This window comes from Calonectris borealis, chromosome 19, assembly GCF_964195595.1.
Source record: "Calonectris borealis chromosome 19, bCalBor7.hap1.2, whole genome shotgun sequence".
In the NCBI taxonomy this organism is placed as follows: domain Eukaryota; kingdom Metazoa; phylum Chordata; class Aves; order Procellariiformes; family Procellariidae; genus Calonectris; species Calonectris borealis.
Window position 1 is genome coordinate 9,609,204 of NC_134330.1, and position 16,208 is coordinate 9,625,411.

The 16,208-nt window shown below is 44.2% G+C and overlaps 1 protein-coding gene and 1 long non-coding RNA gene across 2 annotated transcripts in view; one reads left to right on the forward strand and one right to left on the reverse strand.

Moving 5' to 3' along the window:
- LOC142090687 (sphingosine-1-phosphate transporter SPNS2-like) overlaps positions 1-5,224 on the forward strand; it is a 128,854-nt gene extending 123,630 nt beyond the window's left edge. The window contains exon 13 of the mRNA XM_075168986.1: positions 5,193-5,224. Coding sequence (XP_075025087.1) covers positions 5,193-5,224 — 32 coding nt within the window. The remainder of the gene's footprint in view (positions 1-5,192) is intronic.
- On the reverse strand, positions 3,932-10,590 carry LOC142090689 (uncharacterized). The gene is made up of 6 exons (XR_012676623.1): positions 10,170-10,590; positions 9,970-10,080; positions 8,838-9,110; positions 8,071-8,137; positions 6,570-6,663; positions 3,932-4,307 (listed from the first exon to the last, which is right to left on the reverse strand). It is a non-coding gene; the product is annotated as an uncharacterized LOC142090689 (long non-coding RNA).
- Between the last annotated feature and the right edge of the window lie 5,618 nt (positions 10,591-16,208).

Here is a 16,208-nt window from a genome sequence, read left to right on the forward strand (position 1 = left end):
TACTGCAGTGGAGGGTTAAAGCAGTGATATTTTATTTCCAAACATGACTGCACTCTGTACTGTATTTCTCTTCCCGGCTTGATGAAAATTTGTGAGACCCAAGCTATACTTTTGACATCCTCTGGAAGACGATACATACAAGTACAGTATCTTGGCACGGCACAGCCCTACAGAAATGGATCAGAAATCTGATGACCTTACTTTTAGTCCCTAGCTCCATCACCGATACCTGTGCAGCCTTGGCAGATACCAGCCAGAAGGCAACTTTCAGCGGTCAAGAGTACTTCAGGTGCTTCACTCGTTGGATGTAAAAACTCAGCACTGCTGAGAATTGCATCTGTGATCTGTGTATGTCCTCTTCCTTGCTCATAATGCAGATAACTTGAAAAAAACAAAGCTTCACCCTAGAGAGCTGCAGAAGAAATGCCTGCATTGGTACTAGAAGCAATGGCTTCCCCAGCAATTGGGAAGAATGTGCTGGTTTTATTATGCAAAGGAGAAAAAAAAAGTCCTTTCCCCAAGCTGTGACAACTTTTGGCAGCCAGGGCATATAAATCACTGTAATGTAATTAGCGTGTAACATGATTCTTTTCTGGGCAGTCAGCGTGAGTGTCACGCATCTGGAGCTTTGCTGAGCAATGATCCTCTCTCTGCACGGGCACAGACCTGTAGGACCACTGATGCTCTGCCGCAGGCGCAGGGTGATTCTGCAGTCCTGTCTCCAACAACGGCCACTCCCAGCTGTTGCTGGATTTTTCCTAAGAAAACACCACCCTGTCTAGGTGCAGGATAATCTACCCCTCAAAGGATTTCTCTTTTTTTAATCCCTGTTTTTATACCTGGAAGCATGAGATTTTTTACCTCTGCATATCCTTGCAGAGGTACAGAAGATGCTCTGGATGGATATCCAAGTTTTATAATTATTCAGTCCCTCTCTGCATCCTGCACGATATATGCTGAATATTTTCGCCAAAGATACAGCAATGCAGATCAGGCAGCAGGATGCAACTGCAGTGTGTATCCCTAGTGCAGACATGAACAGGAATAAATAGCTGCACTGATGCAGCTGGTCAGAACAAAAGAATTTAAGTATTTAACTAGCTACCACTCAGCACTTCAGAGGGAGCATAAATGGTTCATCCATTTGTTTACATGACAAGAATCAGGTTATTTAAACAGCTCTAATAGGTTTTTCTTCCCTCCTAAAATTAAAATTAAACATTTAATAAGAAAAAAAATTTACTCTTAACACCTTTGATCAGGTGTGGAAACTCTTGGTGAGTAGCAGTGCTGATTAACTTTTCATTTTTAAAGGGGTAGGTACAAAGACTAGAAAGCAAATAGTCATTACAGACTAGATAGTGCAAGCCACAAAAAGAACAATCCCTAGTCCATACACCTTTTCTGCTGTCTTAAACACGGCGCATCTGCAAATTACATTACAGGAAAAATGAGAATAATCCATTTTCAGAGTCTGTCTTCTGCCTCACATCAGGCTTATTTTTAGCCTTTTCTAGAACTAGATATAAAATGATCTCCCAGTTCTCCTATTGCAGCAATTTGAAAGTGTCTGACCTTATTTTTGCTTTGCAGATTCTATTATGTGGGGCAGGGGAAGGGCTCGCAGAGTTGTCAACCCTCTTTTCTCTGATTTTTCTGTGGCAGCAGTTAGAGACAGAAAGGACCCCTCAGATGACCTCGTGTTGTTGCCAGCAAAGGACAGAGTCCCCTCCATTAATAGTGTCACAGGTATTAAACGGGCATGCTAGATTCATACACACCATGTTCCATTCTGGTAGTTTGCGTTACTAAAAAGAATATTTCTTCTATGAAATATTTTAAGATGGTTTTTAAAAATTTTTTTTACAGAGGCTGGACACTTACTGTAGAGAGATGTCTCAGTGCTGCTCTGAAGCAGAGTTTGAATTTGAGGATTTCAGGGCCAGCAAGCGGATTTAATCAAACAACTCCCATAAAGGGATATTTGAGGAACAGTTCACTCACTGCTGATATTCAGCTGTTTAGGGGGAATAATGTGATTGCTTTCTTTGTTTTTTACTTTACAAAAGAAGAACAATAATTAAACATTTCCTACAGTGATACAAACTCACAACACTTTTTTAGCCCAGATAAGATTGGCCTTTAAAGGCATGTGAATTTACAGCAAAAAGCCCAGATTAAGAGGCAGAGGATCCGTGATGATGGAAGAAGAGAGGCAAGGTGTGTGTTCTGGATATCTGAGAGTGGCGTGATAAAGATGCATAGACTGCAGATAGAATAAGATTAGGCTAGTAGATGGTTTATATGGAATTGAAGGGTTGACAATATGAAGGGAAGAGGTGGTGAAAATGTAAGTAGTTTTATTATTGCTGGAAAAAGCCTGCTTGTAGAGCTGTTTGTTTTTTTTCCCCTCTCCCCTGCTTACTAGCCATGTCTGCAACTCCATAAATGAACTAGCAAATATAAGGATGTAATGGCTTGGGACTGGCTGAATTTTAAATGCTGGCTTGCTTCTTCAGTTGGGAGCTGCTGGTTTCATGCAGATGGAAAATATGGTCTCATATAGAAAAAAATACTGATTTGTTCTGTTGCTTTAGTCGACCTGCGGATTTCCTGCAGGTTAGGTAGGAAGATGTCAAAGGTCAGTTTGGTTGTTCACAGACATTTTGAGCTCAATTGTGGTCCTTACACAAAATGCTCATGGCACTTGAAATATGCTGTTCAAGTTAATTGTTGGCAGGAGGAGCTTTGCTTAAGTACAGGCAGAAGGATTGAGCCAGCTGGTGTTGGCATAGCTCTTGCTAACTGCAAGCTGCGGAAGAGGCTGCAGGCAGAACTTCATGGTTCTCCAAGCCCATCAATTCCCCACATATACTGCCCTTTTGAGGTTAATCTCCTGTGCCACCGAGAAAGGAAAACAATATTCCTAAACTATTCCTAACTACGTAAGTGCTGTTCTACAGCAAGAATAGAATTTCAACACATGCCTGAATTTACAGGAAGGCAAAGCTTACTTGTCCAAGAACACCACCAGATCAAGAACTTCTTGAAGTCCTACTGCTGTCTTGGCTACTGACTCTCTGCTGCGACCTTCAAGAAGTCAGATGCTGTCCCTAAAATGCTCATCAGTGGTAAAACGGGATTAAAAGCACTTGCCCACAAGGTACAAGGGGCGCTTAAACCATATGCTCACAATGGTTTCAATATGCCCATTTGCATTGTCGCTGCAAAGGACAGTTCTTGGCATGCAGGGACTTTATCACGCAGGAACATATTTTAAACTCATGCTAAGACAGTTTCTTTGCTAAGGCTGCCCTGGCACAGATACCAAGTCTGATCAGATCCCATGCAGGTGACTGGAGCACTGAACAGAAGGCAGCCTTCCAAGCCAGAAAACCTTTCTGACACAAAGAAATAGAACAAATCATGAAAAATTCAGCCCTGCCAGTCTGTTTCCTGAAGCCAGGGTCACAGAGCACATTATGAAGGTATTGACTTTTATCAACAGCAGATGACCTCTTCACGCAGAGAAATCTGCAAGGCAGATCTTCAGCAAGCTGTGACTGTAGGTGCGTTAGAGTAATTAACTTGTGGTTGGGTCCTTGGCCTGAATGGCGTCTTTTAATGAAACAGGGACAAAACTGTTGGAGTATTACTTCCAGTGCTTCAGTAAGGAGCGTCTTAAGTGCTCTGGCTTGGTCATTCTAAAGTTGCTGCCAGACCACTACCACATGCCAGACAGGGCTTGCCCAGACTTACAGCGGAGCAAAACAGAAGGACGGTTCCGCATCCCTGGTAGCTTAGAGGTTGGTGAAAAGAGCTGTATCATGAGGCAGTTATTTTGGAGGGCAAGAAATACGTTTCTAGTCAAGTGGCATCAGGAAGCTCTACAGGATTTTCTGTTTAAAAATTTAATTAGATCATACCTGCTTTTTATGTCGTTTTATCCCATTTCCCGTTCAATCATGCCAAAAAAAACCCAAGACCCTCCACTTGCTCTTTCCTCCATTATTTCAGTGGACGTGAGAGCATAATGTTACCCACATCTTCCACGGCACTAAAAATCCTACCACCTTAATCCTGAGCCCAGCAATAGCTGGCAGAATTATACATACAGGGACAGACTCAGGCACAAAGTTTTGAGGGCTTCAGAAACCCACATCTTCACTAACTTCAGGAGTCCACACTAGCGTACCACCACAGAGCAGTAAGGCAGACTTGTCTCTGGCGTTCATTTCCATCCAAGTCCTTGGTACCTAATGAGTGCTGGTAACCGCTCATCTTCACATCTGTTCTGTTGCAGCTGTCTGGAAAAACAGAAGGAAAGGTTATTGATTTTTCTTTATGCCAGTTTTCTCCTCTGTCGAGATCTGCAAAAGAGGAAGAATAGAAGCTGACCTATGTTTCTTCCTCTGGAGGCAAATATGCTCAGCACCTAGATTAAATGAACAGATGGAAAATACTAACAGAGTCTGCGCAGCTTTAAGGGGCTGTACCGAACAGAGAGAAAAAAAATGTATTTGCTGTACATGATTATCATATTCCGTTTGCTAAACCCACTGACGCGCAGGAACAAAAGGGGATTTAAGCCAATTCATTTCCTTAGTGCAGCTGGCGGAGCACCTGTCGCCACCAGCACGATGCTCCCGACGGGCTGTCTCCACGAGAGCGCTGCTGCTCAGCACAGGCTGATCCACCATTTCTCTCTCCAGAGGGAAGGGCAACTCTGTGCCAGTGGCCGCCAGGAAGGCTGCACCAACCAAGTCCTGTCCGAGCCTTGGTTTGGAGTGCTTCAGATTTACACAAGCCCCAGGCTTCCTCTCTGGGTAGAAATGAGTGAGAACAAGCAGCCAGCAGAGCTAAATTAAGCGATGGTTTCCTACTCCAATGCAAGCTACTCCTGTGCCTGATTTTCTGTTAAATTTTGTTAGCATTCTGCTTAGCGTCCTCTTCCTTTAGCAAACTGACCTCGGCTTCATCAGACAGACCCTGTTCCTGGGAGGCTGGATGAACCTGTCACGATGCATCAGGAAGCTCAGTGCGTAGACTATTTTTAGCTGTGCCAGTCCTGTCCCTGTACCACTCACTGGGATCTTTCTAGGTTGATGTAGTATTATTGCTCACCTTTCATGCATCTTCACTTTCAGTCATTGTTTTCAGCTGCAGCATACTAGGAGCCTTTTAAATCAAAGCACTGAGCTTCTGCAGTAATGCATGTTGTTAATCGTGGGTGTCTTGTCCCAAAGTTACTGACTTAATTATCAAAATAGCTTGAGTTCAGTTAAAACAGGACGTGTCTCTGGAAACAATCCCTGATTTGGCTGTTCTTACACCCTGCTCAGGAGGTAATAGGTTGTACTAAGGTTTAATGTTCTGCGGCCATTTTTTAGGGAGGAGGTGGAGGCACAAGTGCACCTAGCAGTCTGTTCAGCATCCCAGGAGAACTCTGTTGTAGAGTGGGGAACCAAAGCCAGCTCCTTCCAACTGCAGGTGAAAATGGCAACTATACCTAGTTACTGGAGGACAGTAACGGCTAACATATTTACATTCTGCACTGCTTGATTAAAAACTCTGTATAATGAAGGGCGTAACAGGTACACACTTGAACTGGAGTCTCCAGCCTGCTGGTTTTGCTCTTTGTAAAGTGTCTGGCAAAAAGGTGGTGCATTGCTGGGACCAGTATGTAACACCCACAAGTGTGGTAGAGAGCCAAGCTGAAAGAGAACTCTGCAGTAGATAAGACAGCGGGGCTTGGCTTCTGCAGTGAGCAAAATAATAAGAGAAAGCAGAATAGCCATGGGCTGCTTTGATTTGTTGCAGGGGCAGAAATCTTTGCATCCACTCGGTGCCCACGTGTGTGGCCCTGTTAGCATTGTGCATTACTCGATGAAACTCAGTGCATTTAATGCAGTTAGATTCAAAGTCCTCAAGGGAAATGTGACAAAATCCCAGAGAAATGCAGCTGTAAATCCCCATGTGGTGAAATATCGGTGAGACAAAGCAGTAGGGTCTGTGTAGAGTATTAATGAGGTGTGATAACGTATGAGGGGTGGTTGGTTGTGTCGCTAAGGAGGTGTTTCCTGGTCCTATGTTACCTGTTTGTATTGCTGGCAGGCCAGCTGCAATAAGCTTTATATCCTCTTGAAGCTGAGTCTGTTTATGAGGGTGATGATAGTATGCAGACAGTGGTGGAAAATATGAGTGGGACGGTCTGTAAACTTGTGTCCGTTTCCCTCTTTGTTTACTAAAATGTTACTGTGTTTTGGCAATTGCCTTCAGCAAGGATTTACTTCAGGCAATTGATCCCTGCAGTAACAAGGTGCTGGATGAAGTGAGCGAGTGTGTGAAACACACACTTTCCTGACCCTTCTCCCTTTCTGACCCCCAGCTGGTAAATGAGGAGGTGGTTATTGTGCGGAGAGAGGACTTGGCCTGTGCCTAAGCCTACTTCATGCTCCTCTGCTTTAGCGATCTCTTTCCTCCTTCTAGATGCAACTACACTTGTCCTCTTAAAAGTGTCAGGGAGACCACAGTGACAGCATTACTTCTACCCTAGGATTTTAACTTACCTGATGGACCTGAGGTTGTGTGCATGTGAAGATGAAGAAACCCACTGTGAAGGCTGCCCCGGCTCTCCGACTCCGTAATTGTTTTGTCGGTTATCTGCAGGAATACAGTGATAACAGTAGCATGAGCCAACCTCGTGGGCAAGTAACTTCTTGTGTTCATTTATCAGTCGATAAAATTCACTGTTACATCTGAAAGTCATACCGGTGTGGAGCTACAAATGATAATCCTTAGCCTTTGTTTTTCTTGCACAGTTTCAGACAGCAACGTTATGGTTTGAATGCTACTGATGAGGTTCAATAGCGGGATTTGCAGATGCTGCACCTGGCTGTGCTGCTAATCACCACTGATACACAGGTGGAGTGTGTTACTGGCTCTAACACTTGGATGCCAAAAAAACCCCTTTAGCTAGCTGTATTTGAAAGAGAGATTTGTTTTTCATAGATTTAAGGCCATAAAGTCTCATTACCTTTCAAGGATGTCTGTCCATATAAACATTTCATCACCTAAAATTTCTGATTTCAGTGTGTTCACAAGGCCGTTTGGAGAGGTCTGTCCCCCAGCAACGTCTGAAAGAGTTCAGAGAGGGAGGAATGTGCTGAAGGGTGCCATTAGTGACCGTTATGTTGGTATCCCTTCCTAAAGCGCTGTTTCAAACAGGCGCTTTATAGCATATTGCACGGTACTTCAGAAACACAGAATTCTCTCCGGTGAAATGAAGGAAGGAGAAGGATCCTTAATCATGCGCAGGAGTTGCTGCTAAGTACAGATCTAGCTGCCCCTCTAGCCCCAACACTCTTGTCTGCTGAATGAGCTCCTGCTAGTCAAAAAAATGAGTTATTTGCAAGCTAGAAGGACCTCACCGAAGCATTTTATTGTTGGTTGTAAAAGTTAAGTGATGTTAAGTACAGCAGCCTGTAAAAATTAGGACATTATTTCCTAATATGCTTCTCTCTTACAAAAGCCAGAGCCTGACTCGTTTAGATAGCAAGAAAACAGGGCTTTCAGAAAGCTGTAGGATACTGAATCATATGTGTTGTTTAACTTATGTATGAAACTTAACATTAAATGGTGTTGGCAGTGTTCACAAAAGCTTTATTTATGCACAGCCTTTCTCTTGGAGTCTTGTGCATGATGGTGCCGCACGCACTAGCCTGCAAGCATGTTCTCCTTCTCGACGTCCTGTTACTGGCTTGAGTTTGAGCTCACGAACAGAGATGTAAATTCATGGAGCTCAAACATTCAGTAGCGTATAGCTTATGGAAAGCGAGTGGGACGTATATCCTGCCACTGCTTCTCACAACTTCACCCTAAATTGTTGGAGCAGATGCAGCTGCAGGTGAGAAGGGAGATCTGGGTTTTATTCTTGCTGGCACAGGGTGGAGCAGAGCGTTCTTGGATTGGATGTGGGCAGCAAAACTCTTTCAAAGGCCTCAAAAGGCCCAGATTGTGCCGGCAGCCGTACAGCGGTGCTGGTGTATTACAAACTGTGTTCTCCAGTACCTGTTGGCTTGGTGACCAGCTAGGCTGAAAGGGACGGAGCATTTGGAGAATCATCTCTGCACAATTCCTGAAACAAAGTAGAGTATAACTGACCTGTAAAAGATGCTGGCCACTCATCTGTTATCTTAAATTTGTCACCTTTTTTTCTAACCGGCTGAGGTGCTGTGAAATTAGATCCATTTTACATAGTATAAATATTTAACAGCTCTAGAGCATGTAGTTTAATATTAAACAGACAGTCTTATAAATACTTCAGAATTATAAATGCTGTCACACTACATGGAAATGGTTTGATAGGATCTAGGAGAAATATTTAGATTTGACAGGGGAGGAAATGATGGGGTTAGAAGGAGTCAGCCACATTTTTAACTGCTGGAGGAGCCCGTAAAAACAACTAAAAAAGTTATACAGCTTCTGTTCTTGAAAGGCAATTTGGGTAAGTTTCCTCCCCCTCAGGAAATAACAGAGTGGTTCCCACCCCGCTCTCTTCAAGGAACGAAAACATTCGCAATCTTGAGAAAACACTCAGAGAAAATAGAACAATTTAGGAACCAATGTTTAGTCAGCAGATATCGCCAAATCGGAAGCCACAATCTATTCAGTGTGGGATTATCGTTATTAGAAAGGCAAGTGGGACTTAAACAGGGATTTAGATGCTCTTAAGCCTTGTTAGCTTAAGTCTGTGTACTACATTTTACCACCTCAGAGAATCTAAAATTTATTATTAGCATTTTTGATTAAAAAAAAAAGTAAAATTCACAGCTGACCTGCTGTCACCTGTAAGTTGAGCCTCGTTGAAATCAGGCTGTGCAGAAGCCAGTGGACCACTGTCTACAACACAGTGCTTCAGAGAGAATGAAGACTGCACTGTCCGAAATTTGGGAGACTATTTCAGTTCTCTCTTCTGCCCACTAGCTTCCTTCGTGATCCCTGAAAGTCACTTCTCTCCCCAGCAGCTTCTCAATTCATGGGGGGTCTAATTTCCCGTGAAATCTTCTAAATGCATTTCAGGATTAGTCCCTCTAGGCCTCTGTTCCCATCTGTAAAAGAGAGATAAAGCAGAAGTTGAGAGAAATGTGTTAAAATGCAAAGAACGAGTAACTCTCATGACTTGGGGACAACATAAGTACTTATGTGGGAGGTGCATTTTATCCCATAGGAGGCTGAACTAAAAGTAATGAAAGAAGGAAAATCTTGCGTGTGTTTATGGTTCATCTGTCAGCAATGCAAATGGATTCTCTGTGCTAAAGAGAAAGTAATGCCAAAACTGTATATATTTTCTGTATATATTCTGCATCCTGTAAAAATGTGGAATGAATTACATGTTTCAAACAACATTACAGCGCATTCAAACACCTGGAGTTTTAGTATTCTGTGATAGCTTCATAACATATCATAGTTTGCTTCCTACTTCTGAAGTTGACAGTAGCATTACAAGGTAATCTGTTTTATCTCTCTGATGTGTTCTGATAGTTAAAGCACAGCTACAATGTTCAATACAATGTAATGTCCAATGCAGTAGAATTACCGAGAATGGTAATTCTACAAAGAAACTTGGGTCAGCTCCTGCATCAGAAATATTTCAGTTTATAGCCTTGAAAGGCAGAAAAGGCACAGAGGCTTCTATGCATCTTGGAAACAAGCTTTCTGTGAGGTTGGTGTGAAGTTAAGAGCTGTAGGCTGAACTGGGCCAATTTCTGATGCAGAGATTTCTTGGAAGGTGTCCTCTAACCACTGGTTAATTTTTATCCTGGAACACGTGTCTGAATCCAGCATCATACCTTTTCAGCAAAAAAGGGTGTCCTGGGTCAGGTATGAAGTCTGGTGATGAGCCACAGATGAGTTTTAATAAATCAGCATTTTCCAAAGGAAAATGATGTTTCACTGAGAAGTTCTTACCTGGTAGGACCTGAGGCGGAGATGGTTTCTGTGATCTTCCCTGTAAACCTGCCCAAGTTTTTCACTGATTCAGAAAGAAGCTGTGCTTTTGCATGTGATGGCAAAATCCTGCTGCGATCCTTTAAGGTATAAAGTACCGCTCTTTCACTTTATTTGTTATTTTAAGTTAGCACAGCCAAACGGTACGAGAAGACTCTTACTTTGTGACTCAGATTTCTTCTCCTATTGGCCAAGGACAGCTAGAGTGCATCGGGGTAAAAGCACCCAAACGCAGCAACGTCAAGCCAGGTCCTTAGGTGAGGTGCGGGTTGTCCAGTGTTGCTACTGAGGATCCAGAAGTTCCCACTGAGGTCAGTGAGCATCCGGGATAGAAAGCAAGTCCCAAAGGTCTTAAGAGTCTGAGGGGGACCTGTCTTTCTTACAGGTGTACTTAACGCTATCAGAGGAGATTGCTCCTGTCCCTAAGTAACCACTCCGGGAAGGCATGAACAGTGTGGGGGAGGAGAGGTGATCTGCTGCAGCAGGAGAGCTGGTGACGAGGAGGGCTGAATTGCACCGGGCACTGTGATGAGAAGGAGCAGGTCTCAGGGATGAACTTTGTAAAACTATTGCTGCCTTTTCCCTGGGTACCCCACAGGGCAAAGTGGAGCTGTTCCCCTCGCTGCCCGCAGTGGCAGGAGGTGCAGGACAGGACGTTGCTGAGAACGGCTGCTGCCTGGTGACACTGCAGTCCCCACGGGGCTCCATCCCCCACTTGGGAGCAGTTGTCTGGAACAGCAGCAGGTCTTCAGGAGATGAAAACTGAAAGACAGCTACTTTTTTCTTAATTCAATTTTTATCAGTGGTGACTGTTTACATTTATGCTGTCAGTCTGAAGGACACCATTCAACATCTATAAAGACTGTATAAACAGTCTTGTTACTGGCTTAGGGAAACAATTGCCACGTCTGAATGCCTTTCCAAAGGGACCTTTCCAAATCCTTGTCAATTAGTGTCAGCAATGTTACTTGGCATGTTCCAGCAATTGTCAGAATTGCTATCAGACACCACTGTGAAAGGGTTTCAGCTTTATGCCACTATGCAGGACAGTTATTAATGTCCTATCTCTTTAGAAACTGTTAAGCAACAGGAACCTGGATTTAATAGGCTGGTATGTTTTTAGGAGCCTCTTTCTCAGCTAATTGCAGCTCTCACATGTCACTTTTGTCTTGCCTTCACCAGGGTGAATCAACTTGTGATGCCACCAGCCTCTGTGAAAGTCTGAGACGGTGAGTGACCCAAACCAGCCATTGGTTTCAAGCTACCCATCCACTCCAAACCCCCTATCAACCCATTTCTTTCCTTATAAATTGAAAAGAAGTTAACCTTAGACAGCCATGCTCTGCACCTTTGCTACCCTCAACCCACATCGGAGCAAATCAAGAACAGGGAAACCAGGGGTCAACTCAAGTGTCCTTTGTTGCACTGACTTGCTTCCAGAAACCTGGTGGTCCCCTCTTTGAGCAGATAAGGCCACGCAACCCCTATGACTTGACTGCCAGCAGGTGTGATTGATTGTCCAAGGCCAGAACTTAGGTTTTGCCTGAACATACCTCGTGTTCATAAAACCTGCTGCTGCATTGCTCTTGGTCTGACATCTGCTCGCTATCAAACGACCATTCCTAGCATATTCCAAATTTTCTGCAGAAAAATGCTTTCTGGCAGCACATGAACTTATATGTTGTTGCTAGGACTGTCCCCGCTGCAACCCTTGGTCCAGGGTGACAAAGCCGAGGCCTCGGCAGCAAGCCAGAGAGAGAGTCCCACTCCCGCTGCCCTTCCTCCTCCCTTGTGTCCATGCTATTCTTATCACTCACCAACAGTCACAGCATTGCAGCTCAGCGCTGCAATGATTGATAAACACTTCCCAGCATTTTGCTGTAGCCAAAATTAATTAAAGCAAGTTTTTGAAGAGGAGATTTCTTTCCCGTAAATTAAATGCATTGAAAGAGTAACCATAAAATCAGAACTCAGTAACACACTTAAGAATGGCCTTTTGGGGGAAAAGATTTAATACAATCTCTAGTACAGCAGATGTGTTATTTCCACAGAGGGGAGTATATTCTGGTATAGGCTAAGGATATAATAGGCCTGCCTGTACCTTGCAGTCTCCAGGCTGGATGTGTACTCACACATTATTATTTATCAGTAGCTTTTACACAAAGCTTTTTTTTTTTAAAAAAAAAAAAAAGCCTCAAAAATGTGGGAGCAAATGTTAGGTGGTGTTGCTGAGGCTTGCCTTATAAAACACTGAATGCTTGGGTCCTGTGCACACCCAGGTTTTTTCACTGTACTTTCTTCTCTTTTGGTCCAGTTTTATACAGGTTGAGAGAAACCAGGCCATTGTTACAGGGAATTTTTCTATAACCCAGCAGTCACTGATTCTTAAGGTCAGGGGCAATTTCCTGCATAACATGGAACCCCTCACAGGAAATCCTGCAGCAAGAGAACTGGTTATCCTTTCCACATAATCTAGGAAAGCTGCTGGCCACTTAGATATGCCACAGCACGCACAAGTGCTCTCTCACCAGTCAATAGATGTGCTGATGTTGCTCTTTAAAGCAAGTGTATACCACCAGCATGCTGGGAGAAAGCCAGTGTCTGCTCTACTTTGTTAGCAGCGAGACCGATAGCTGAGCTCTACTGCTGGGGATGTGCATGCCGGACCGGGCTCTCCAGTGGACAGCAGTTTTGAAAATGACAATTTAAGGCAAGAGGCAGTCCCTGTTTCCTCTAGTAAACCAATGGGGTTAAAAACAGTCTAGCAAAAATGAACCCTGTTATCCGCTGAGCTGTTTCAACCCACATCACGAACAGTTGTACCTACACAACTGACATAAACAAGACATGGCTGATGCCCTTAAATACTACAGACAGGAGCCTAAACCTGTTACTGGTCCAGCTCCTTAGGCAGATTGTGCCTGGACCACAGTGTATTTGTGTTTCCAATTCCAAAAGCCTACAGTAGATCCCAAAGTGCTGTCTCCACACTGGTCAAGCTTTGCTGGCCCCCAACTTGCATGGAGGCAAGGGATCTCTTAGCTGGCCTCCACGCGTTCACTGTTACCAAGCCATTCCTGTGACTGCCCTATTAACCACCTTCTCTTCCCTGTTTGCAGTTGCCAGTGAAGGAAACGATACACGGACTGCTGCTCCCACCACCACCGCACCAATCTCAAGCTCGAAGGCCTTCCATACTGGAAACCAGTGGATCCTTCAGCTCCACACCGCCCGGGAAGGGTTATCCAGCACCAAATCAATCCCACCACTCCAGCCTGCGGGGTCAGGCACCAGGAGATGAGCAGGGCAGCCTGGAACACAAGTACTTCTTAGCATAAGGACGTTCACAGGTTCCTCTGAGCATCGAAAGCAACTGTCCACCGGACCCACAGTGTGCTACCCAAGTGAGTGACTGTAGATTGTGTATATGGTTTTAGTAGTAGCCAACAAAGTCCGCATCGTTTATAGGGCAACTTACGTCCTATTGAATGCTGCTGTTCTGTCAGCACTCCCACACCCAGAGACTGCACTAGTTGGGGACCTGTTCTGTACATCACCTTTTCTTTAACACTGAAGGCTCAGTTCAGATTATTATTTTTTATTTAAATATGTCATAAGATGCTTTATCTCTGCTGAAGACATTAGAGGACAGATATATATATATATTTAGATAAACAGTTTTTATTTAAACATTTAAAATCTGGAGCTGCCTGTGCAACCATACCAGAATAACGTCCACAACTCTCCTCGTCTCAGTGCCCTGCTATCAGGCCCTGCAAGGGCACTGTAGGAAGACGTCAGTGGATGATACCTGTCACCTGAGGCTGAGCAATGGGACAGAGGAGAGAGGTTCACTGCACTGGGTATGCTGGTGGTTGTTACAGAAAGGCCCAGAAGAACTTTGGACAGAAATACCTAGGGGCTCTAGAGTTGGCTCAATATGCTAAATGCAGCCTCGTCTAGGAGGTTCGCAGGTTTTCAAAATACCAAAATCCATCTGGCTGAATCGCTTTACCTAGGGCCTGGTAGTGCAATACTGCTGTGCCAGTGACATCATGCTTTGTTTACACGCATATCATATTACATGTATCGTCAATGCTAATTCTCCCTCTGTCAGTATTTTCAAAGCAGGTGGCTGATGCTTTACCGTAGCTGTTTCCTTTGGAACAACGCTTAGGTTTAATGCATGCCCAACCCCATGCACAGTCCCAGACTACTCCTACTGGGGCGCCAGTTGGTCACTTTTGTCTTTATGAAGATGTATTTGAGATCTTTAATATACAAGGCCAGTGTCTGAACTGTGTTAGCCTCAAATGCAGAAGCGTCTGTAAAGCAGTCAGAGTGCCATTTCACTAGAGTCTTGTTTCCTGCACTTGGCCTCCACAAGCCAAATTTATGCTGTGTCAGCTTAATGCTGCAATAGTGTGGGGAAGAAAGGCAAGCACGGGCCCTGGAGAAAGAGTCAGGCTTCTAGAGAAGTGGCATTGGTTCAGTGAACTCCCCACCCCCTTTTTTCTGTTTAGATGTCTCCCAGAGTTTAGATACTCCCCTCCAGTTTAGCACACACCTCAAGCGGGTGAATACACCTCACTCTTGTGCTCGTGTTTAACAAGTGGCTGTGGCTGGGCTGCAAGTAGGACTAAATCAGCAAAGGAAATGCCAAACCGGGATGGGATGGGAGTTAAGTCTGGAAGCTGGCTGTCTGATTGTGGTGTAAGTTTGTTCAGAGACACAGGAAGGTGCTGTTAGTAAATCTGGGTTTTATCTCCCATTCACTTCCAGGATGTGCTAGTACAGCATTGTAGTAGAGACGGTCAGTAATTCCAGGTACGAGTGAACTGGTTACTACTCACCGCACAGCCAGTCTCTGCCCAGGCAGATGGGTTCTGAGGGTGACTCCTGTAACAACGTGAGCCCTTCCTCCTCATCAAACTCTACAGGACTCTTCTGCAAAGGTTGCTCTGTCACCTAAAATACCTTAACAATAGCTTTAACATTTGGCTAAACAACTAGAGCCAGAAATTTTCCTCGAGTGCCTGGGCATCCTCTGGAGAACAGCAAGCGGGTGCTAGAAATAATAAAGCAAAGCAAGTCCAAAACAATGCTTCATTTCCCACCTCGTGCCACTATTTACATTCGTAGGGGAAATATATCGCCTCTGTAGTCTAGGAGCCAAACACTTGGCTTTAAAGGCACATGAATTTCTGATTCCCCTTAAGAAATTCCTTGTTAAGCTGTTTAAAAAGAAACAAAAAGCAATCCAACAATCAGTCATTTCATCTCAGAGACCAAAGAAGATTAGCCACATTTCCTAAATTGCTTTTCTGATAGGCTCTCTCTGTTGTAGCATTTACTGTCAACAAAATGAAGCATTCCTGCTAAAGTTCAGAGATGAGGAATTGTCCTTCAACTTAATTCTCAGGAGTCAACAATGAAAAGGGAACTTAAGCATTTTGTAATTTCACTAGCTCTCCTTGTTAGTGACAAGCCCCAATCCTTGTTAGAGAAGCACAGCGCTGTTATAGAAGGCCAGCTTTACCTTCTGCGCATATGAAGGAAGTTGCTGTGGCTTTCTTTTTAACAAGAAAAGAGGGAAGGGAGCAAGCAAGAGAAGTGAGTCCTACAGTTCCACACCAAGGGATCCCTGACTCCCTGCTCCCACATGTTCCAGGCTAAGAGAAGGAAGCCAAAGCAGCAGCTATGACAGCTCAGAGGAGATGAAGGGAAAGGAAACTCAGCCTTTCCACCTGCTGCTGCTCCTTTACACGTTGATGGCCTACATTCGAATGGCCAGAAGCTGAAAGGCTGCATTTCTTGTTGAGTGTTCCTTGTTTTAGCTGTGAAGAATTGTTCAGTTAGTGCTTCTATAAAGGTACTTGGTCTATTAGAGGGAAACCAGCTCACTTAGACCAAGGGTCCGTAGACTACGGCAACAACAGGTACATCAAGTCTGGACATGAAACATACGTATTGCCAAACAGAAACTGGACCTATGCTGCCATATAAGCCCTGGGTTCTAACATACTGTTCCCTGTCCCAGGACATCAGCCTGTTTCTGACTTGGGGAGTGTCACTGCCCGGCCTCAGTTTCTTTATGTGCAAGGCTGAGATATACTTGCTGCTGAGATGCTGTACAAACAAGCGATGTTGTGTTTCTGTACTCTAGTAGAGGTCAGAAGTTCCCCATTATTTAAAAAAAA